General features: G+C 43.3%; 1 protein-coding gene and 1 long non-coding RNA gene across 2 annotated transcripts in view; one reads left to right on the top strand and one right to left on the bottom strand.

Annotated features, from left to right (window-relative positions):
- alk (ALK receptor tyrosine kinase) overlaps positions 1-6558 on the bottom strand; it is a 296482-nt gene extending 289924 nt beyond the window's left edge. Inside the window, exon 1 of the mRNA XM_028997359.1 lies at positions 5248-6558. Coding sequence (XP_028853192.1) covers positions 5248-5980 — 733 coding nt within the window. The 5' untranslated portion in view covers positions 5981-6558. The remainder of the gene's footprint in view (positions 1-5247) is intronic.
- A 3009-nt stretch (positions 6559-9567) lies between these two features.
- On the top strand, positions 9568-13923 carry LOC114800224 (uncharacterized). Its single transcript, XR_003751362.1, has 3 exons — positions 9568-9698; positions 9795-9860; positions 13555-13923. It is a non-coding gene; the product is annotated as an uncharacterized LOC114800224 (long non-coding RNA).
- Positions 13924-24818: the final 10895 nt, after the last annotated feature.

Raw genomic sequence — 24818 nt, 5'->3', positions numbered from 1 at the left:
CGGCTGCAAAGACAGGAAAAAGCCCTAATGACTAAAGACAAAACCACCAAGGCAGCTCATAATGACTGCCTGGGCCCCCTGCAGGGAAAGGTCCCCATCTCCTCTCTCTGGACCACCTCTGATTCCATGCAGTGGTCGATGAGACCCCCTTTAATGAACTGGCGTAAATTCACACAAGACGGATTGTCAGCTAAATTGCAGAACGGGAGCAGTTTTCACCCACTGTTTTTCACTTTTAATCATGTGTAGGGTAAGGACCCTGTGTGAATGAACAACCCATGGCTGACTTTTAATTATACCCTGATAAAAACATTGGAATGGACACATACATGAAGACGAACCTTTAATTAGTTGTCAGGTTTTCTTTTTTTATATTGGTTATAAAAAAAAAAATGTGTAATTAAGCATTTGACAACTGAGCCAAAGATAGAACACGGCAGAGGAAACCAAGACACAGTTAGACTAGAAAAGACACTGGCACTGCATGATGGTTTTAGATCTACATCAAACGAGGATGATGGTAATGACATGAAAGAAGAAAAGAAAAAAAAGTTCAGAATCAATTTCAGACGGTCATTTTCGTTGTTAGCGAAACTATATGAGAAGGGATACATGAGCGATCGCTCCACATGAAGTATTACTTTCATCTTACACAAAAGAGAATTAGCTCCATCAACACACCTTCAACCGCTCGGGGGTACAGCACCACAAGATTAGTTCAGTATGTTAATTTCAGGCACTGTGGATTCTGTAGATTTTACCCCAAAAATGTATTAGGTGTTTTATATATACTAGGAGTGTTAGAAAATATCAACACAGCAATAAATATATTAATATAATGATATTGTATTAATACAGTGTCAAATATCTATTTTTTTGTCCAAAATTAGCTGAATTTGATCCACACAGATCGTACGAAGCATCTTGAATATAAGCTATGTTTTTACAGTGAACTGTAGAATATCACAATATGTACAGTATCACAATATATCACAAAATAATCGTATAGTGTCCAGTGTATCGTGATCGTACACACCCCTAATATATTCTATCCAGAACTGAGCTCATCAAATGGTTACAATTATTTAACGATTAAATGAAGTCTGTATCTTAATAGCAAGCCCTGAAAATCTGAAAGCACTGTTAAAGGAGAATGTTTAAGAAGTTGGAAAGCAAGTAAAATGTGTGATATTTAAATGAAGATTTTCAAGTAACATCAAACCTTGACCTCTTTGGAACTTTCCTGGTGAAATTATATGGATCAACATGTGTTTCACATAACTTGTACTTGCATGCTGTACAAGATTTTAATTAGAAATTTAAAACATATTAAGACTTTCTCTATTACACTGTGAACGTATTTTACTATGCAAAATAATACTTCAGCACACGTTTATGGTAATCTTTTGACAGGGCAAGGTCATCATAGACCTTCCATCATAGAAACATTTTAGATCCACAGCCAATATTTGGAAAGTGAAAATAATATAGTTCTGTGTTTACTCAAAGCAGATTGGGACAAATCATTTCAAGTGACACCACAATTAGTTCTGATGGCTGTTTTTCTTTCCTTACAATGAAGAAATGCACAGTAACAGGTTTTTAAGGTATATCTTGTCTAGACAGTCATTCATATATGCAAAACTGTGGCACGATCCTAATAACGGTACAGCACCACCTCAACCATACTAAATAGTAAAGGTGATGTAACCTATCTAATATTTAGTTGCCACCCTACCCCATTAAATTGAATATTTCTTAGGGGAAATTGCTAATGCTTGGTATCCAAACTAAGAAGATTTCCAATTTCAACACTGTAGCAATTTAAATAACACTATTTCTTCATGGTTGCAGTAAGAATTTGATGCCACAAATAATTAACTTCCTTTACTTGAGAGTCCTCCAAGAGTCCTAAGGAGCCAGCCACCCAGCCGGGAAAAAAGCGATGGATCAAAATCAATGGGCCCGCGCTCTGCGGCAGGCCAGGACGTCGCTGGCATTTTTAACGGACGACTTGCTTTCTCCCCCCGAGTTTACAGGTCATGCTCCGCCATCAAAGAGGCTAAGCAATTCTGCCGCTCTGACTGTAAAGACCAAACAGGATTTCACCCCTGCGTTCCGGGCACAGCTTGAACTGTGATAATAGGCTAATGTGAGCGTTATCTAAATGCCCGACTGCACCAAATTATCCACTGTGTAGGGAGGGGGAAAAATAATACGTGTAATAATAAGAATAATAATTAAGATGGCTGTTGGGATGATGCGAAAAGGCTTCCAGGTGGGATGGGAAACAACAGCATGAAAAAGCTTATTTTAACATGTTGGCCTTGCGTCAACATTTTGGTGATGCAAATTGCAGACAGCAATTAAATAATAATTGTCCAATTTAACAGACTTTTATGTAAGTATTCACTGGATGAGTGCTTTATTAAGAACAGTGTTCCATCTGCGCGCCAAGTGGGAGTCCCTGTTGTCCAAAACATGCCTTGGGCATCAGCGTTAGGTGTGGCAAAGTTTTAAAATGGTGTAATTGAATCAAAATTGGATCAACACTCTCTGTTTTCAGGGTCTGCGTTGTGGTCTAATTTTGCAGATGGTTAAAGAACGCGCGCACACACACACACAAAGAGGCAAATGAACACGCGCGCGCAGATGTCTGCACACAGATGCATTATGTAAGAAGTAGAGATGGGGGAAAAATAAGTCAATGTGATGCTTGCACAGGGACGCCAAGCACATCAATTCCGATCTAAGCCCCAAAAGACTATTAAATGCTTTTGGAGTTCTAAGTGGGTTTGGATTTGACTTGAGGTTGGGCGTAATGTTAAAGAATGTGCACTTATTCTTTTCATAATCATTATTTATTTCGTCTGCGCTGCTTACTGGTATCTGCAACCACCAATAAGAACACATTAAAACACACACACACACACATGCACACACACATTCCAAAGTTGATGTGTAAATTTTACATTTACGGAATTTATCAGGCGCCCTTATCCTGAGCGACTTACAGTAGTGACAGGGACAGTCCACCAGGAGACACTTGGGGTTAAGTTCCTTGCTCAGGGACACAATGGTAGTAAAGTAAGGTTTTGAACATGTTACGTTGTGGTCTTCTGGTCCGTAGGTGAATGTGTTATCTACTAATTGACTGCGACTGTGAGGCCACTGCGATCCTACCACACCAATATCACTTGCATTAGCTAATGTAGGTCAAAAATTGCAAACAGTAACGTCATAATAAGGTTAAGCAAACTGTAATCACCGGCTCATCATCTAGAAGGCTTGCTGGTGCTGAAATTCATCAAATGATGGCCATTGTTGTAGTCTTGTTTTTGCAAAGCTTTATATATAGTCGTATCCCGATGTCAGCTTGGTCTTGGGAGCTGTATGACGTTTTGTAATTATCATTTAATTAGTAGCCCTCCCACGAGAAGCAGCACCAGCTCAGAAACTCCCAATGGAAGATACGCTCAACTTTAGAGTCAGGATGCGCTGCACCCAGTTCTAATGACTTTTGTCATATAGGAGTGTAAATGGCGGCCAGTCTGAGGTGGGACTGGGGTGAGAGAGTTATGAGACTCTGGCCCAAATCCCCAATGAACATTAAATGACAATAGCTTCTGTTTGACCTCTTGCTAAGTGTATAATGGTGACGACGAGAGCAGCATCAATCAAGATGATGAAAAACGCTGTCAGTAGGTCTCCGACTCGCTTTGGCAGGTGGTAGAGGCCATCAGCCCCTGACCTGGAGGTGAAACTGCTGGTGCAGGGGTCACGACCGCCCGTGGCGAAGACATGACAACCGTTTCAACCACTCCCCCCGCTGCTTCACACGACGCCAGCGCCATTAGTTACAGTCACGCTCTTCCCTGACTCGGGTGAGCATGGAGTGAGGTTCTCGGCCGACGGTACAAACGAGAAATGATCAGACTCTACTTGCCCGCCAGACCCCTGCCTTCAAAATCTAACACACAGAGGCCTTCCAGAGAAACACAAAGATGCCCGCATTCCTGCAGCCTCACTGAGCATCAGAGTCTCCTAACATCACAGCGCGTCTTGTGTGAAGCAATAAATATTCCTCTTCTGGGCGTCAGTGTGTGTGTGTGAGAGAGAGAGAGAGAGAGAGAGAGAAGGAGACAGAGCAACGCACATCCAGTATGGAGCAAAACATATCAACAGTCATGCAGACCCAGCTCCCTCAAACGTAGGACTGATCACAAGATGCACGGTGCATTCTAACAATGAAACCAGATATTTACTGCCATGCTAAAAAAAAAAAGAACGCTGTGCCGTGCGATTTTTGGATGGACCGACTTTAGCTTTGACTAAAGCACGCGTCCGGAATCATTGTTTTAATAAATTTAACAACAATATTCATTTCCTTTTTCACTGGGATTTTATGTTGAGGCAAAAAGCAGGTCTTCTCCAGCACGTTCTGAAGACTCGCTCTGACCCTGTGGTGTCCAGCCCATGAGTGGGAATATAATGCCTCACGCCCCCAGAACCATTCTTTCACACTTAAACCCTGATGAACCCTGGCACTGGAAAATCTCGAACGATGGAATAGCGCGTCCATGCAGTATATTCAGGCAGTCGGGCTGACTTCATATTATTGCCACAGAATGTTGCTGAACCCAGAGTTGATCAACTAAAGCAGACCGTGAGACTCAGGAGGCCACGTGACCTTCTTCCAATCATTGTGCTCACCTTGTGAACTGCAGCCTTTTCGAAGTCTCGTGGCCACGCAGCTCTTCAAAAGTCCACTTCTCTTTCATTCGACTTCAGCAAACACTTAAACCACCTCCGATCGCGCTCTTTTAATATTCGTTGACCATGGTTATCACGCTGAAATTACGGGTCCTCACTCATCCTCTCAGGTTTTAAAAAATGCATTGGATGGTCCTTAACCCAACAGTACTGGCCATCTCCACAAACCCACAAGATGGAATTGGTTGAGACTGAGACTGAGTAATGCCAAAACATTTTATCCACTGTGGTAAATAGCCAGCCAATCTGTTGGTTTAATTTAGAACCTTTTTGGAGATCACGGAACGCCATGAACGTTTGGGAATGCCCTCTGTCAACTAGATAACTAGATAACTACGGTGCATGTGTGAATTTTCGATTATTCTACAGGAGATCCAAAGGCCAGAGAACCATTTTGCTGATAATATTGTGTTTAAAGCTCGACTAAAGACTTTTTTTCTTTTCCTGAAGTGAAAGAACCACAACTTCTCTTACCGCCCGATGCGATCTGCATGAAGAAGCGCGGGTCCGAGGCTCGGATCGCAGCCGAGTACTTCTCCTCCCTCCCCGGAACCTGCGCCTTCCGCTCGGGCATGAGCCGGACCCTTAGGCGCCCCCCCTCCGCCCCCAGCCACCACTCCAAAATCCGCGTCAGGTCCATTTCCAGGTGGAGCACCGGGTCCTCCTCGTAGACGGCCAGCCCGCCACAGCCGCTCTTGACCTTGTCCTCTCCGATCTCCACCACCACCTGGTTGGACTTCCTGCTGGCCTTGGTCAGGTCCAAGCTCAGGACCTCGGCCGCGGGACGCCGGTGTCGGTAGGGGAGCTGTCCGGTGCTGGACGCGTTCCCCGCGCCGGCCTCGCCGCTGCCCATCGCGGCCGACTTGGCGTCCAGCAAACTCGCGATGGTCCTCTGCAGCGGCGCGCAGCTCATCCTCAAAGTTGCGCGCACCGTGTAGCAGCCGTGGGGAGTCACGCAGTCCCCGTTCAGCGGCCGCCGCGTGAACATGGACATGTAGTAGCGCAGCAGCGACGGCACGGCGAAGTCCACGGCCAGGGTCCTCCTCTTCAGCCTGGACGTGTACGTCTGGCCGGGGTCCTTCCTGCCGCCGTCCCCGGGGCCGGGGGTGGGCAGCGCGGACCCGGCGGTGGTCCCCGGCGCGGCGCAGTGCAGCTCGGCGAGGAGCGCCGCGCACCAGGCGAACAGAACCAGGGTCCTGGCCGTCATGCTGGACCTTCTGTCCCCGCTGCTCTCGGTGCCGAGACCCGAGGGTGGATCGATGACACTGCAGGCTTCCAGGGGCTCCGCTGCCCGGCGCGCACGGTGTGTGCGTGTGATTTACTATTATAAATTATTATTTTTTACCCCGGACGGTTGCTATCCCCCGTTCATCACAGCGCGAACAAACAAAAAGTGCAGTTTAGGCTGTGCTGCGCGTCGAGACCAACTCCATGTTCCGTGCGCCCGCGTCGCTCCGCGGACGCGCTGATTGATATGCGTCGCCGGTTCTCTTCCAGCGGCCGTCAAAGGCTCCTTGTTCCCGTGCGCCCGGGTACAAGAGGCGGAGAGCCCTCTCCCCTTCAGCCGCCGCTCACCACACGCGTCCGGCGCGCACCGCGTCGGTCCGCGTCGCCACCATTATTATTCTCTCCTTTTTTTCCCCCAGATCAAGCGGCTGAGAAGAGTTGGAAATAAAAGCAGCGACGCGGCGTGACGTCGCACTCGGAAGTTGAACTTCGCGTGTGGCTCGGAGCCCACTTGGACCGGCTGTCCGGTCGCAGCTCAGCGCGAGTCGTCTGCGCGCTTCGCCTCGGCGTCCTAATGCGCGAAAATCCACGAACGCGGCACAAAAAAAAAAAAAAAAAAAAAAAGTCACTTTCTTCACGCCGTTTGACGTCACACTCGAGCTCATTAGAAGCGTATATGAGACGCGCGGGTATGAGTGTAATCACCGCAGGCTGGCGCTTCCGGGACCGTCCACGCACCCCGTCACCACCTCGGTCCGGCGGAGGCGCGCTGCCGTGCGCGCGGCGTGGCGACGGGATTTTGGCCGTATGAATGTCAATGAAGTTCTATTTCTGATTTTAATTCGAAAAAAAAAAATCACGACGAGCTATCGTGGAATCAAATAAATTCAATTGATTTGGGATTAATTAAATGAATATTTATGTATCAGTCTTAGTTGATTTTATTGACGTTATCGAACATTTGAGCACAAAATCTAAATAAAATATACAGACAAATTGCTAATAAAGGCACACAATTGGACTTAGATTTATTTTCCTTCCGTTCTATTCCAAGTAAAATTTTCCTATTCTGTTTTCCGTTTAATTTTTTTCTCCGTTCTATTTTACTATTTTATGTAATGCTAATTTTCAACAATTTCCACTAGGTGGCGATGTAGCGCGCTGTGTTGATTCTCCGGCGCGTGACATCAAAATTCGAACATACACCGTTGTGGGTTGAGTTTTTTTTATTATTATTCACACTCTGTCAGTGTGTGTGTAAGTGTGTGTCTGAGCTATCTAGCAAATCATCTAGAACATATAGCAGAGGAATGAGAGCACCCCCTCCATAAACCAAGATATTATGAACTTGCCTAAAGCTCAAAACCACACACACACACACACACACACACACACACACAGGCATCTGTCTCTTCCGTGACAGGGATGAGACAGTTAAGCCAGGCAAACAACCTTGCAAAGCCCAGCACAATCCTTCACACTGTGAACTCGGTTCTCCATATATTGAGGCACGTGGGATACTACTTAGAGAAACCAGATTTATTCTTATTGAAAGTGGTCTTGGGGGAAAAGGTGGATCAGAGTCCAAAAGGAGGCGAGGGCACCTACTGGATTTCAGAATAATAAAAAAAACTGCTCAGTCTATCTGGTCATGTCAAGATTTAATGGTATAATAAACATAATACATTGGGCTAAAATGATCATTCTAATGCAATGTTTCATTGTTCATAGTTTTAGTTTGGCATAGTTTGGCAACAGGAATATTATTTGTAGGCAAGAATTATTTCCAAATGAGTCGTCATTGTCATCTATACCTGCTCTCTTTTATTACTCATCCCCTTGTTTTAGTTCTCCCAGAAAGGTTGAATCATTTGCATTACCCTTGAACTTTAATTATCATCATATTGTAAGGATTTCATGTTGCTCCTGTCTTATTATGTTTCCTGGTTGTTTTCACCTGTGTTTCACTGTATAAAGCTGCCCTGTTTGTGTCTGTTCGCCATTGGGTCATTGTGTCCTGTTCACCATTTATTAACCCGTTTAGTGACGTTGTGCATATGCATTCTTCTTCCTCGCCATGTCCAGCCATCGTTCCAGATCTCCTTCCTCACCATGTCAAACTAGCGTGACACCTACATGGAGTAAAAACTTTTGAAAGTTGCTCTGATGTCATCCAAATTGCCTGCTTATCTAGATTCACAATTTACACTTAGTTTCATCCCAGCAGCTCCTAACAAACAAAAATGGGTATGTGCAGCTGCTGTACAAGTAGATTCCATCTTCAAGTAGATCGCTTATTTTGCTCCTCTTAAAATGTCAGGACAGTATGATATATGCAAAATTCTTGCTTGCTTATTGTTATGCACAGCAATGCCATGGTAGCCCATGAAAATATGCCATAAAATGAATGCACAATCAGACGGTACAGATTTCATCAGATCATTTGCACACGGCAAATGTCCTCTGTCCTCTGTCAACTCTGGACTGGCCTGTTTGTTCACATTTCACCGTCTGTTACATTTTTCATCACACTTACATACGTTCATTTGGCAGATGTTCCAACAAAAAGCATAGAGGCATAGAGGATGAGACCAACTTTGTCAACACACATCTATCAGTTCCTTGTCTAGTGTCTGTTCCTGCCTTGGATAGACTCCAACTTCCCCAGAATGTCAGTTTGACATTTGACTGCTATTACTTAGTGGATGGTATGGTGAACAGTTATCCCGCCTTGCACATCCTGCAGATTGAGAAAAGGCATTTTCTTGGTCACTGGTCCACCCGCACTACTAAAAGATCTGCCTCATACGTATGGAGTCACATGTTTAGAACAGGCGATGCGATGGCCATCTGCAAGTGTATCCAGAGAACATCTATTACAACAACAACATTTATTTCTTATATAGCCCAAAATCACATACAGTATGCCTCAATGGGCTTTGACAGGCCCTACAGGCCCTACACCACCTACACTTTGAACCTTCTGCAGTCTGTCCATGTTTGGAGGTACAGGACAGTGTAGGTTTTAGTCCAGTACCATGGTCAACCTTGTATGTCCATTATAATGCCAGTGGTCCATTTGAAGCCGTAATGGTGGTGGTGGCTGTAATGATGATCCTCTGATAAATTTCATGCTGGGTTGTCAGGTCAGCAGCTCATTGCCAGGAACCAGGATCCCTCTGGTGGTCTCTTCATTGGACTCGCGAGGTGGTCTGGGTGCTTGATTCACTTCCTCAGACAGCACAAACAGAAGCTGCGCAGACGGTGGCATTGTACAACTGATACAGAAATGAAAGTGAAAGAGAAGTGACACACTGCAGCAGATCTTCTGATTCCTTAACTTCTAGACCACCACTGCCCCATAGTAGTGGTTATGTGGTTATAGTGGTCCATTTGTGTGTAGGGGCCCGGTACCCTAACTAGGACAACCTAACTAAGGTAAACTGAACTGAACTGATGCTTGACTAGGTGACTGTGTAATAAAGTGAAGTGAAAAAAGTGAAATTGAAGTGATTGTGATACACTGCAGCGCAGCACACAACAGAATGTGTCCTATGACAGGAGCCCGGGGGAGCAGTGTTAGGAGATGGTGGCACCTTGGCGGATCGGGATTCGAACCGGCAACCTTTTGATTACTGGGTCGCTACGCCACCACTGCCCCTGGAATCAGTAATTGACACTGTCTATGGGAACAGAAGGTACAGTGCTGTACATGTGAGTGAAGATCGGCTTGTCACAAGCATAGATTTGGAACACACAAGCAACTTATCTATATTGAATGTTTTTTTTTTCAGTGACAACAAGTGGATTTTCTCCAACGCTCTCCAGTGAACCTTTTTTGGAAAAGCTTCACAAATAAGGTAAAATCTAGACACTAGCACATGGCAAAAAAAAAAAAAAGAACATGGGCCAAGCATTATTTTACAGTCTAACTGGTGTTCTGTGCAATTTAATTTCGAGAACATAGTTTAGATGAGAGAACAACATCCTATCAAAGTTTCATGTAACCTCATTTCCACTGGTAACTTGTCCCACGCAGTCTCGCGGAGACGTACGACCTGTCCCACATTTGGTCTGTTTGCATGTGGTCACCGAGGACCGCTAATCTCTCTCACCTTCAGTTATGCATTCATGAGCAATCATGATTATTCCATGCACCAAGTGGAGTGCCGCGAAAGTTCATTCATTACCCAAGGTACCCTTGTTCGCAGGAGCCATCACGCTCTTCAGCTTCTTACAATTCCTTTTATCACTGCCTGCCCTGCAACCCACTCACACTTGGGAGGACAAGGGGGGTGGGGAAGAAAGGGGGTGGAAGGGTGGTTGCGGGGTTGATAAATTACAGGCAGATTCGTTCTTACAAAAGCCGTTCTCCCGTTGTGACACACAGAAAAGCCCATAAATCAGCGGCCTTGCCCGAGCCACGCTACGGCTTCCTGTTTCTGTACCCCGAACGTAGCCTGTGGTCACCAGGCAAGGGAGTTGCACCTCCGCCTGAAGATGGATGTTTGATTGCCGGAAAACAAAAAGTTCTCCAGGGCTCTGCCGCCTCTTCTTTTTTAAGGGTCCAGGATAAGATGAGCGTGATTGAAGAGGAGCCACCGTGCCTCGTGTGCCTGCTACGCGCATTTCACATCGGCCGCAGGGCGGCGCGGGTCCCTTCACATTCCCAACACATGCCAGATCCTTCCCCTCGTGGCATGAATCAAATGGCAAGCACTGGTGGGAAAGGAGAAGAAAAAAAGAGGACAAAGTAAAAGAGAGGGTGAGGGGCTGTCCACATGACAGCCCCGCTCGTCGGTCCTGGTTGGCTGCCGAGAAAGTCGAATTTGAGTTTGCTCGAGGTCTTTCAGATGCGTGGCTGCCGTCTGCCGGGAACTTCTGACACTGGATGAGTGGATCTGACACCTCTGACGTGGCCTCTGACGAGTCACGCATCAGCATATCAGCGTACCAGGCCCCATTCAGAAGAAATGGCCCGTTTCGAGAGAGACAGAAGCTAAATGATTATAATGACGTGCCAGAGGCAGAAGTCGGGGCATGGGAACGAAAAAAAAAAAAAAAATGAGGGAAGTGTAAAACGGAGAGTTATAAATACGTGAGCCATTTTTAAAAACCATTCCCTCGGAGGTGTTCGTAGCATGTGTTAGTGATGCCAAGAGAGCCTCTGCGATAATTTCGGCAAATCACCCCCTCTCAAAAATGCATCACTGGGACACGGCAGACCTCAGGGCCGTATTAGACGGATGAAGAGCACCAGACTAAAGTAATGACTTGTTTCCATTCCAAGAGAGCAAGGAGCCAAAACGTGCCACTTTCGCGCAAGCCTTGTGTCTGTTGGACACCGTCAGCAGGCTAAAATGAGGCCTTCGCATTATTATCTTATTAATTATGCCGACTGCTCAGTAATCGGGGGGTAAAGGTATGTGTCAGAATTCTCTCTGGCTGTGGCAGGGGTGAAAGTAGATTTAAAGTTCATGCAATGCCCTAAAGCTCAAGCCTTCCGACTCTTGCTTACTTTATCGTAATTACTTTATCGTCAGTCTTGTTCAATTGGTCTCTCTCTCTCTAGTACGCATTGTCACAGAAAAAGAAAATACTACATTTCTTTTGTCACATCACATAGTTCATGCTGAAGTCATTGCGTATAATGCCACACTGGCAGAATGACATGTTTTCTTGCTGCAATTGCAACCACAAATGTGCATTTTTAGCAGGCAGCTGCGATCCCCTCTTCTCAGTGCTGCATAACGTCACATAACGCCAAATTCTGTCCCTGGTGGTAGGAGGTAAGCGCCTCTCCCGAATTCATGCTGCCGCATAGCTAAGAAAAAACCGGGGAGGAGGCAGAGCATTCATCAGGGGGAGGGGCTTACTCCTAACTGCCCATTCACGTGCTTTGTGAAGATTTCTGGTGGGCCAGGCAGTGACCCCTGGATAGTGTAGTTTATAGAGGTTCAGTACAAAATCCCTAGACCCCAGAGGTTTTTCCATTACAAAAATGATGATTAAGCACGATTAAGCAAGTTTTATTCCACTGCAGTTCCCTGAAATTGCCCCTTAACGCAACTGATTTTTTCAACATTCATTTTTTTTCAATATACCATTGGATATATTTTCTGTTCAAAACCTCAGTTCATGCAAATTGGTGCATACCAGCCCACTTAGAGAGTTACATATTCTGCCTGAGTGTTTGGCATCTAATTTCTCAAGGGAGCCAGATGTGGCCACAAGGGCTGTGAATCTTCCCTCACCCAACCGCAAATTTTTTTCTGTTTCTGTCCACTACCCCACCACACCTTTTCCCCCAACAAAGACAGGAGTGATGGGGAAGCGGTTCTGATTGCTTTATCATGTTCCCCCGCTGGTGGCTGCCTTATACGGAATTTATTGCTCAAGTCCTTCCATCTCCCAGCCTTATTGAAATGTTTAAAAATTGATAAAAGCACTGCTTCCAAAGAAATCCATCTTGTACCAGAAATGAATTCCTAATATTAAAAGTTTGCACCTGAGGAAGTGAAGAAAAAATAAAGAAAGCAGTGCAGCAAGGTTAAAAAAAAAAGAAATCAAAGGAAAGGTTACAGAACAAGAATACAAACACACACACACACACACATTCACAGGCTTTCTCACCAACAGACCTCGAGGGATTATATCAGGTACGTAAAACCAAGTGGAAAACAGCACAAGAGATGCCTCCGCTGCCGCCAGTCTCGATCTCGCAATTGGAAACTGATGATTCCTCTTTGCCTGGTGATCCATCCAAGTTCTTTGAATGTGAGAGCAGTGATCTGGTTTCTTGCTTATCATTTTGGAAAAATACTTGGACAGCACAGAAGGGGTAACGAAGATAGGTGGGAGCGCAGCAGCGCTGGGGAAGGAAAACCTTGGTGACATCAGCGTTCAGGAGAAACGTGTTGAATTGTTGTCATAATCAGGCTCAAGCTGAACGTGCTAAAGATCAAAAGCGAACCCCAAGCAGCCGAGTCCAGCCTGTGGTCACTGGGTCCAATTTAATTATCTGCCCACCAGCAAACATGCCGCCATCATTGCCATTCAGTGAGATGAGCAGTAACACAGTCTTGGGTGGGATGGTCTTCAATTACGCAGCCATTAACCCGGCAACCTTACCAAATGGCCTATTTTAAAACCTCTGCAGGACACTTGATGGATTCAAACATGGCTGGAGAATTAATAAACTGCAATAAAGACAGTGGACACCAGCCTCCTCTTCCACCTCAGCGGAAGCATACAGATGGAGATCATATAGCGGCATTAGGGCTCGTAGAACAATTTCTCCTGCCCCTCTTGTCAGTACAGTTCTTCCATTTAGAAGACTGTGGGGAAATCAAGCTGGAGAGCTTTGTTTGATCTCTGAAGGTCACGTCTGAGAGGGTAGTTGAAAAGACAGTTGTCAGGAAGAGCACTTAATGCATGCACTCACTTGGCAATGGCAGTTATGCATATTTTAAAGCCATGGGTAAATTACACCACATGCATTGACTCTCACTTTCTTCAGATTATTTACAAACGGCAATATTTCTCATTTCCCAGACTCACATGAGAAGCATGTCTGAATCAACCCACTGCCCATAGTCATCTTACATGAAGAATGGGTATGTATATATGTATGTATGAATGCGTGTGTGTGTGTGTGTGTGTGTGTGTGTGTGTGTGTGTGTGTGTGTGTGTGTGTTGTTGTGAAAATTGTTCTTACATCTCATTTTGAAAGTTGGAAAAGAAAAATTCCCCCTCCCCTTCTTCCTCTCATTTGCATATCATCACACATTACTATTCCATTCCCGTTCTGCAGGAACTCACAACATATTTGTAGCAGAACTGCCACCCCTCCTCCCTCCTTCCCATCAGTTCTCACTGTTTCCTGGTAACCAAAAGGTACAAGACTTCCCGTCTGCTTGTGAAAAAGCAGCACATGCATTAACTTCCCTATGCATGGGTCTGCCGCTCATCATGTGGGCTGCAGCGGGCAGCAGAAACTTTGTTTTGCAAGGCTTGGTACAAATGTGGCTAAATCTCCCCTGGCATGTTGATTCATAAGGGAGGCGGCCCAGCAGTGGCGTGGAGAATAGAGAGAAGAGCAGAGTGAACGAAAAAGAAATCGTCCCTAGTTCGGGATCTTGTTTTTTCACAAAATGACCAGATGTGGCCCGCAAATCGGGTATTGCTTTTTTGTTGTGCTCTCTGTCTTTCTCATTCCCACTTGCTTGTTTCTGGCCTTGTTCTTGATTGAAAAACTGTTGAGAAACAGTTTAATGGGTATTCAGACATTGGATTCCCATTCTCTGAGTATTTTTCACAAACGTTTGCGCCAAAATGTTAGAATTTATTGACTTAATAGGTGAAATCAAGTAAAATAATTGAGTCAACATTTTGAAAAACGTTGTCTTGAAGTGGTTTTGGTCCTTTCTGTAAACTTTACTCAGTTGCATTGCTTAGACAATTTTACTTGCTAATGGAGCATTTGATATATTCATCTAGCATGTCCTATCTAAAAAACTGGGTTGTCAATTGACTCCCATTTAAGGCATTACTCACACATTTTGTAATGGCACATATACATGCAATATATCTGATTGCAAATAAATCTCACTCTATGGGTATGTGAAAAATAAGTGTCAGGGCACAATTGCCTCATGGACACACACCCATGTTTGAGCACAACAACCATGTCTCAACTTGAAGATGTAAGTAATAAATGTAAATAAGAATGTAAATAATGTAAACCCAAAAACTTCACAGTCTGTGTCCATCGTTATGAAGGAATTGTCTCCGGTTAGGATTAATTTCACATCTGTGTTTTAGGCTGGACCAACGGAGCTGTTACAATTGTATGAATTAATTTTTGCATGTTAAATACTTATAAATTAATCACTGAAATTTGTTAATTTAACAGCCATACTTAAAACAGTACTCCAAAGGTGTGAACCATAAAACATAAGAGATAAGGTTTGAATCCCCCTGACATGACCAGTGGCATTACTGTTGTGTGATGTTCAGACAACAGTGGCATACCAAGAGGCTCTCTGAAGGTGTATTATTATATGTGTACTGCACAAAGGGTGACACAGTAGATGCAGAGGCAGACAGCAATAACACTATTCAGAAGGCATACAAGTGCACAACAAGCTTACACTGAAAAAAAAAAAAAAACACTAAACAGAGCAGCAAATCTTGTTGGCAGTTTCCTCTTCTATTCAGTTTCCACAGTTTTATACTGTAAGATTCATGAAGATGACTTTGCATGGCAAAACCCACGGGGTTTGCAGCATGAAAGGGTTTGAATTGGTGCAAACAATGGTGGTCCAGCAGCTACAGAAGCAGACTTTCTATCCGGATGGTTGTGGGTTTAAATCCTGAACCAACAGTGTGACTGAGGCACCCTTGAAAAAAGCACCATCCCCACATACTGTTCACTGGGCGTCAGTCATGAGACAAATTTTGCTGTGAGTTAAGGAAAAAAGAAAGTGTGGTATATACTTGGAGCACCTTATAGTACAGAGTGCTAAAGTCTGATTTGTGTATAGATAGATAGATAGATAGATAGATAGATAGATAGATAGATAGATAGATAGATAGATAGATAGATAGATAGATAGATAGATAGATAGATAGATAGATAGATAGATAGATAGATAGATAGATAGATAGATAGCTCGCTCGCTCGCTCGCTCGCTCACAGGAACTACAGAAGGTAATTTCATCAACCTGACTCTATTTGGGCACTATTTTCTAACTTGGGCAAAGCAGAGTGCTATGTGCAAAATATGGGTCTTGTTTGGTAAGGCACTCTTACGATTTCCATAAATTAGCCATGCAAATGCAGAACATGATGATTAACAGCATTCATGCACGCATTCTTTCTCATTCTGGATGATTTAAACATGCGCCCACCAATTTCTCACATCAGTCAAGATTGTGCTTCTTTCTTATTTTATCTATTTATTTATGAAAATCTTGAGGACACCTCATCTTATAGTAGTGAACACTATGGTGGTAGTAGTCTAGTAGGTAAAACACTCGCCTATGAACCAGAAGATCCAAGTTCAAATCCCACCTACTACCATTGTGTCCCTGAGCAAGACACTTAACCCTAAGTTGCTCCAGGGGGGGGACTGTCCCTGTAAATACTGATTGTAAGTCTCTCTGTAATGTAAATATAGGGTATGCTTGTTGTAAAGTTAAAAAAATAGTGCCCTATATGAACTCATTGTTAGAAAGGATTGAATGGATTTGGACATACTATTTGTAAATTCACCACAATAGACTGATTTTCTTCATAGCACAGAACCACAAGTGGCATAGTGACAATCAAGAAAATTCCACAGACTAAAAACGGCTACTATTTCCAGTTAACACACTTGTGTTGCATAACACAAGTTATGCAACCAGACCTTTGGACGCCATGAAACCCTTGAAAAGGTGGGCTAACTGGTCTTTTAGCTGCTTCGCAGAGCAGCTTTTGGCCTTTCCTGTATCAGCACTACACAGCCTGATCTTATGTTAATTACGGCTCCCTTTGCCTCTCCCCTTTTCCTGCCCCCAAAGCCTTCTTCCTTTTCTTTTTTGCTGAAATTCTCTTCAGAAGACGGCTTGGTTTATGCTGGAGCGTCTCCTCGTTAGCATGCTCAAAGCCGGGTGTGACATCAAGCGGGAGGGATTTTTCTTGCTCTCTCCTTTTTCTTCCCTCTATTTCTCGCTGTTGCTGGGAATTTCAAAAGGAAAGAAAAGAAAGGAAAAGAAAAGAAGAGAGAGAGAAAGGTGGTGTGCAGGCCACAGATTTAAACTGCTGGATTAATCTCCTTTCTACCGCATTAATCTTGCTCCTTTTTTTTTTCTTTTCATCTAACCAGCTTTTAATGATCACCTATAATAGAAGGAGCAGAAGAAGACAGAGGGCATAGTGGTGGAGATGGAGGACCAGGAAGAAAGTAGGGGTTAGGGAGATGCAGAGAAATGCATGCAGTATTTTTTTTTATTTTTCTTTGCCCCCACTGCTGTTGAATCATCCTTGAGCAAGAGATACTTTTCAGAGATATTTATTTGCCTCGGGGGCAGCTTCATAATCCCATTTTCTTCAGCCCTGGCATTTCATCTCCCCCCACCCTAATGTGAGTCGTATGGTTTTATTGCTCCGAGTCCCCTCTGTTCTCCATTGCCTCTACTCATCCCATGCAAGTAATGGGCTTTGCAATTGATATTTGGCCCCTGAGGTACTTACTTTTGCTTTGGAAATATATTTATATATTTATATTTATATTTGTGTGTGTGTGTGTGTGTGTGTGTGTGTGTGTTGTATTTATCTATTCATTCTTTCCACAGACCTTCTTTCCCCTTGAGCAGTTCTTTTATTTATGGACATACTTGGCATAGTCTAATGAGAATTCCATGTCTCTCAGATATTTCACATAATTGGCAGCAGGTCATTATCGACAGTTCTGGCCATTGTTTGGTCTTGTAATGTTCCTCAGTGCTCTAAACTATTTTAAAACCCACAGGTTTTAACTTCAGCAAGACACAGCATTACATTTTTGGTGGGATTATATAAGGGAGGAAGCACAAGTTGTCTGCGTTTTAATTTGAGGCAACACAAAAGTAACACATTTTGGAAAATTGATAGACATAGTGGTATTTAGGCAATCCAATGATAAGAGAAACAGCATTACACCCACTGCTGGGTGGATCAGTACAGCTGTATGACCTTTCATCAAGAGTCGGACAGCAATCTGGCAACAAACTTACTCCTCTGCCTGGTGAGAGCATTGTCAAGGACAAGGTTTCTCAGAACTCCTCTCTTAGTCCCTGAAATTGAGGAGTCCAGCTCAGGTCCGACAACTGAGCCTTCTCTCCTGACCAGTCTGGACAGATGCACAGAGCACCCATTCTTTATGTTGCCTGTCCAGCACACCACAGTATGAAAGAGAACAAGACCTCAGATGCTGTTTGTTTCCAAAAACTTGTGAAAATTAAGAGTAAGATATTTGTGACATGTTGAATATCCAATATTTTCCATTCCCATGTCTTTAAATGTTTATTATCTATTTCATAATCACATAAGATGTTAAAAATTGCTATTATTGCAGCTAATGACTGACTCCAAGGTAGCTTAAAAGCGGATTCTATTTGGCTGAAAAAAAAAAAAAAAACTACATAAGACTGAGCTCTGCCAAACGTCTACATCACCAGTCTTATCCCACGCTTCCTCACTGCTGCACTGTTTAACCTTGAGAGCTATCCGGAGTGGGTGAAAATTAATCAGTGATCAAACAGTGTAAATTGCAAAACACTGCAGCGAATGTATTTACCTCGGGGTCCACTCACCCTTTGCATTTTTGTAGATTTATATGCAAATAGCCTGCCTCTCACACAGTTAGCTCACAATGCAGCGCTCCCCTGAGGTAAGCATAACAAATACGCGCGCAAGCAAATGCCCATGTCTACTGTGAATCTGAGGTGAAAGGTGTGAGCGAGTGATGAGTAGGTATTTTTTTCCCCATCACCCATTTAGCCGTCACCCTCCCAAGGTAGATGGCTTTAATCTTTTTAATTACGAGGAGGCAATTTTTCTAACCGCCATTACATAAAATCTATTTTTCTTTCTGATTAATTAGGCTTCCTTCCTGAAACGGTAAAATTCACCTCATTAGTTTCATGTCACTTTCTGAGCGGCAGTCTGTCAGATTTTTTTCAGAATCGTTTTAAGGCAGCATAAGGCATTTCATTGCATTTTAATTTGGTGGTGAGTAGTGTGACACAAAGAAGAATCGTACATTTTTCTGTCATATATTTTATTCAAGGTGCATTTTTCATGACGTCTGAACTTTTTAACTGCCTAATTAATTTCTCTGCCTTGGATAGACGTAATCCCTGATAAATTTGTGTTGCTCAAAAAAGAAATGCCTTATGAAAAAGCAAAGATGTTCTATTTGACAGCGAGGCTCTCTATTGGTCTAAACTATGAGTGTATTTATGGATGACTCATTTCATCAATATGCTTTTTAGCCTCTGATGTGGTCAAATTTACTGATAACTTCTGATTGTCAGGTGTTATTATGATTTCTGGTTGTTTTCAACTGTGTATGCCTGTATACAACTGCCCTGTTTTTGTCTGTTTTCCATTGGATCATTGTTTAGTGATTGTTTACCCTGTCTTGTACTTTTGTATTAAATTCCCTGTATTGTTCCCATGTCCTGCCATGGTCTGGAAGGGGATACTCTGGGATATTTTGAGTCCATAAAGTGTTACCATGATTACTGATATTTTTTCAACTATGTTTGTGTCTGTTTGTGTCTGTTCTCTGTTGTATCATTGTTTGGTGATTGGTTACCCTGTCTTGTACTTTTGTATTAAATTCCCTATATTGTGAATTGTGCAAAAGTGTCCTGGTTTCCTCGCCAACGTGACAGTAATATATGTTTGTTCAAATTAATTCTGTAATGCCACATCGGGTGACACAGGAGGCCCAGGCTCACAACATGGTGAAATCGACAACATGTTGGCCATAACATTCAACAGAAAACACAGCACTACATAGCACCACACAGCATTAAAGAACAGCAAGGCAGTGTGGAAGAAAGTCCTCATTTACCCAAACAACAGCACACACATGTCGGGTCATGAGGACCAGAAAACAGTTAAGTAGTGTCAGCTGGTGAGCCTGCTCCTGGCATCACATAACACCCCTCTAAAGGCACAGCACTGGGCACAACAAAAGTCACAGGTGGCAGCAGGGCAAGTGGAGGCAAACACAGACACAATCCTGGTATCATTCAGGTTCTCCTCCTCCACCTGTCAAGGCACAGGCAGGACTGGGACATATATGGTCTGGAACTCATACAGTCTGCCTCCTTTATGCAGTCATCCTGTTGTCCCCACTCCACGTCAATGTGCTTGCCATTTATTGTATCGAATAGTAGCTTTTGGAGACCACTAGAGGGAGATGTATGATACAAACACACACAACACTTATCTGAGCATATTAAGATACAGGCATATTGTCTACCAGTTTATACCAGGCTATATTACTAGTATTTAATTTATTATCAAATACCAATAAAACACTGAAGAAACAGTCATAACTACTAGTCATATAAGTAGTAGGGTCACGGTGGCCTAGCGGGTAAGGAAACGGACCCGTTATCAGAAAGTTGCCGGTTCTGATCCCAAACTGCCCAGGTGCCACTGTCATGACACAAAACCAGACCTGGTTGGAGGGACAAAAGCCTTTGCTCCATGGATGATGTCAGCCAAGAAACAGTAGGCCCCCTTGACCTCACCGGGTGTCAGGATTGGCTCAGCTCATGCCAATTCTGACCGCCTATAAAAGACTGTAACTCCGCCCCTTCTGCAGTGGTGACATTTTCGTGGACTCTGCATTAACTTGAGTTTCTGTTGCGAACCAGTTTTGTGTTTTGAGTTCTGGCAACCGCCACACGCCTGTGGGCAAGTTTGTGTTTCCCCTTTATTCCCCGTTTTTGGCCACCGCGACGTTGTTTATTTGTATTTATTAATAAATAAATCAGCTCGACGGCATGACACCGGGAAACAGCCTGCCAGGATTCGTATCTCCAGCCACCCTGCATACACTATTCAAGCCACAAACATTAAAAACAATGCGAACTTTGAAACATAAAGGCACATTTATAACGTTTTATTTTTTATCACAACTTAGGGAAATTGTGCACATTATGCACAATATGGGAAATGTGGCCCGAAGTGCAAGGTATAGTTACGATCATGACAGATTGTGTTTCAGTGACTTTCACAAAGGCTAATTATTTTTCATCCTAAAAGTGCTCCTTATTTAGAAACGATTCCTAACTGGTTGTGTTATACAGAGTAGACTTGAATTCTACAGATTGTCCTTCATTCTCTCTCTCTTACACACACACACAGACACACCCCTCCATCTGAGCATATTAATACCACTTAAACTATAACATTTTGCATCAAAATGAAAACACATATTTCAGTTTTTACTCTCAGTACAACCAGCTTGCATCTGGAAAAGATTACTTGAGAGCAAGTGGGCCTTCACCCTGCAGACTAAGGAGCACTGCCCTGAGTTGAAGATGAGCCCAGGTACAGAATAAAGGCCTAGCATTTACACTTGTCAAGATGCTCTCAGAATCTGGAAATGTGTTTGCTCACAGAAGCCTAACCTTGATGTAATGGGCAGCCAAAACCACCCTAGAGCCATGGCAATAAGGTGGTGGGATAACCTAGTGAGAAAGACACTTAACCCTGAGTTGCTGCAGGGTGACTGTCTCTCTAACCAACGATTGTACTGCCCTCTGGATAAGGGCGTCTGCTAAATGGCATGAATGCAAATGTAGTAGCAGGCCATTGGCTGCCACACAGTAAGATCCGCTATGCATGTCTCAGAGAAATCCATATTGTTTAAAAAAGCATGTCTGCAGACACGACATGAAAAATGGGAGCTCCTCTATTTCGTGTCAAACTGTAGCGAGCCAAGGACATAGTGACTATTAGACAGCGTCGGGCTGAGGGAAGGAAACTGTTTAACCACGCGTCCAGTTGAGCACACAGCAGGACAAGCTGTCAGGGGTCAAGGTCCCCCTTCTTGCTTTTCTTCTTTCATGGCAAAAATGAGCTCTACTGAATGGTGAAGGAGAACAGAAAAGACCAGCACTTGAGAGACACGGAAAATGCAGTGAGGTCAGAGTAATTTGGGCCCTCAATGGTAGGCTCACACGGCAATTCATTCTCATCCATCCAAGTAAATTAAGAGAATTCTCACCCTCTCCCATTCAAATCCCCCACAGCACTTGCATTTAATGTAATCTATGGACACTACGAGTAAACAAAAGGAACAAACGCTGAATGTTGAGGCAGATTAAAGCTGAATGTTGAGACAGAAGCATCCCTTTACGTAACTTTTAATTAGCATAAATGCATGATACACCTCCGCAGTACATCAAGTCAAATGTGTCTTGCTTTTCAGATTGCTGTGCAGCTTTTAAAGCTAAATCTGTAAGTAATCTGTAAGAAACATACAGCATGTAACAGGGTGATGTACAGATAACAATGTGCCATTATCGTTCTTTAAGCATGTGCCCTGAGTGGAGACTGTCTTTTCTCAAGACTGAGAGCGGGCTCCATGTCAGTATGAATGTTGATGGTCTCGGCTGTATTCGTTTACAGACTCTTAAGGAAGGATTAGAGTTTATTTGATTCGTCTTTCATCAAATCAGGCCATCACGGTGTCTTGGGGTGCTTTCACACCATAGTTTGTTTGCTTTGGTCTGAATCTGATGGTGAGTTTTGTACATTGTATCATTTTCCTTTTGGTTCGGTTCCCTTTCCAAGCAAACCAATATGTGTCGCTTCAAATCGTTCTCTCTGCTGATTGGTCAGATGTGTCGCCGCAGAAATAACAAAAGTAAATACATGAAGCTGATCTGCTGTTGTGGACTGCGTGAAATTGGAGGGACATGATGGAAATCAAATAATGCGAGTTGGCTGTTGCCTTGCTGGTTTTATATTATGCATTTACCACTTTAGGTGGTAAAATGAGAATACAGCACGTTTACAACTTCAAAACAGTATGCTAATGCACTGGAGTCGCCGAAGGCAAATAACAAGACAACACAGGATGTGGTGTCCATTAATCATATGGAACAGTGAAAAAAACTGTGAACATGACACTGTTCTCAAATCATGTAATAGCGTCCTCTTTTGATTCAGTGCGCATTCTGAATTGTCTTTAAGCTCTTAACACAGCAGCAGGCTTTGAAGGCAGTGCTGTATGCTCTGTCCCCACCAATGCTGAGACCAAGGCTACGCCCTTGTGGTCGAGGTGAGCCTATTATGGATGAACTTGGCTAAGAAAAATAATCACACCCCATCATACTGGTCTGGGCTGCTGCAGTCCAGACTCAGTCAGCTTTATTTATGTAGTGAGTGGGTGACACTTGTCATGTCAAATCCTGTGCTTTTATTAAACTTTCCAAACTACAAGCAATATCATGGGACCATACACCGAGCGGCCATTAAATCCATTACAACCACTGGCAGGTGAAGTGGAGAACATTGATTATCTTGTTCCAGTGGCACCTGCCATGGTGTAGGATATATTAAGAAGCAGGTGAACAGTCACATTCCTCTTTTAGAAGGATAATGTGCCCTGCCACACAGCAAAAATTGTCCACGAATGGTTTCAGAGACGTTGACTTGGCCTCCAAATTATGCAGATCTCAGCTTGATCGATCCCATGTGGGACATGCTCAGAAAAGTGTACGGATTACCCACTTCACAATTTACTGGCTTTAAAGGATCTCCCCCTTTAAGGAATGTGTCAGTACCAGATGCAGCAAAAAAGTGTTTTTCACTCATGCTCCAGGAGTATCACCTGCCAGGAACTTTTCGATCAAACCAACACTGCAGCATGGAGAAAGACTGCCATGAGACAACTTCAGAGATCTTTAATAGTCCATGACTCAACTTGGTCCGGGCCATGGAACATTTAAGTCACACAATAATCAAGACTGACAGCAACAAATAAACATCACATCCAAGGTAGGTACACTGTAAGAAAATGGTCAATTATTAAAAACAATAAACAGACAAATTCCATTATTTTAAAGCATACAAATATTATGCTATTGTTGTTATTATGCAAATTATAGTGTACACCTCATAGCAATAATTTCTTAATAAGAATTGACATTAATTATAGTCATTGTGAATTACTATTGAGAGACTGAATGGCTAAGTGCATGTTTGACATTCTAACACAACTTGCAGTTTATGAAAAACCAATGAGGCATCAATGTGATTTGGTAGGGATAATCCATTCTGTAATCAATAAGAAAAATCTATTTGTTTGGATGTGACCAGTTTATAATTGAATTTGTAAACTGCAGAACCTCATTAAAAGGTAATATCGGCCCACTTGTAATGCCACTGTGTCGTCCACAACATCCTGAACAATTGTGAATTTCAATAAACTGAAAACAAATGGCATAATTGCCAGAATGGCATTTTATAGGGTCCTAATCACCCTGCTTCTAAATCTGAAGCAACAGCATGTGATTAGGACCCAGCCACTCTGCTAGGCAGACATTATTTAAGCTCTTTGAATTCTACACAATAAATGCACATATTCTTAAAAAAAAACTCTCAAAACATTGCAAGTAAGAACAGCGACAACGAGGAGGTCAATCACAGGAGACTTAAAGTATTTCATTTCCAGGGCTTTACGACACTGTGTTGCTTGACTTATTGGCAGCAACTTTTTGCGCTGCCCACCTCAGTTCACCGGTGACTGGTCTTTCAGGTGGGTGAGCTGCCCACCTACATCAAAGAGAACCAAGACCTCTGAAATTAGCTCTGGAGTCATACAGCCCTGCTGGACTTATTCTGAGTGTTTGAGCAGAGCCTGTGGGATAGTGTGGGTGTGAAGGAGGTGGAGGAGGATGCAGGGAACTGTGGACACAATGGACCTGGACATATTACTGCAAGGGCACTCTGCTCAGAAAATTTTATATTGCAACATTTGTGCATTTGTTTCCTATAAGATGAATGCCAGTGCAAACTCTAAACTGTGCAAAAAGCATAACTTCGAATCCACACTGTTCCTATGTTAATCACCCTTGGTCAGAGACCACCAATCGTTTCTTACTCTTTGGAAAAGGTGAAGTATGAGGAAAATAAAATGTGTAACTAGCAATGGCATATTATTTTACAATGCTCGGGTAAATAGATTAGTCTGCAGGGGTTTGGCTGTATTAGATTATTGATTTTTTTATTGTTTGTGCTAGAGGTCTACCATGTAATG

The sequence above is a fragment of the Denticeps clupeoides genome, chromosome 1, assembly GCF_900700375.1.
Source record: "Denticeps clupeoides chromosome 1, fDenClu1.1, whole genome shotgun sequence".
In the NCBI taxonomy this organism is placed as follows: Eukaryota; Metazoa; Chordata; class Actinopteri; order Clupeiformes; family Denticipitidae; genus Denticeps; species Denticeps clupeoides.
The sequence above is the reverse complement of the archived record's forward strand: the minus strand, read 5'-3'. Positions and strand labels throughout refer to the sequence as shown.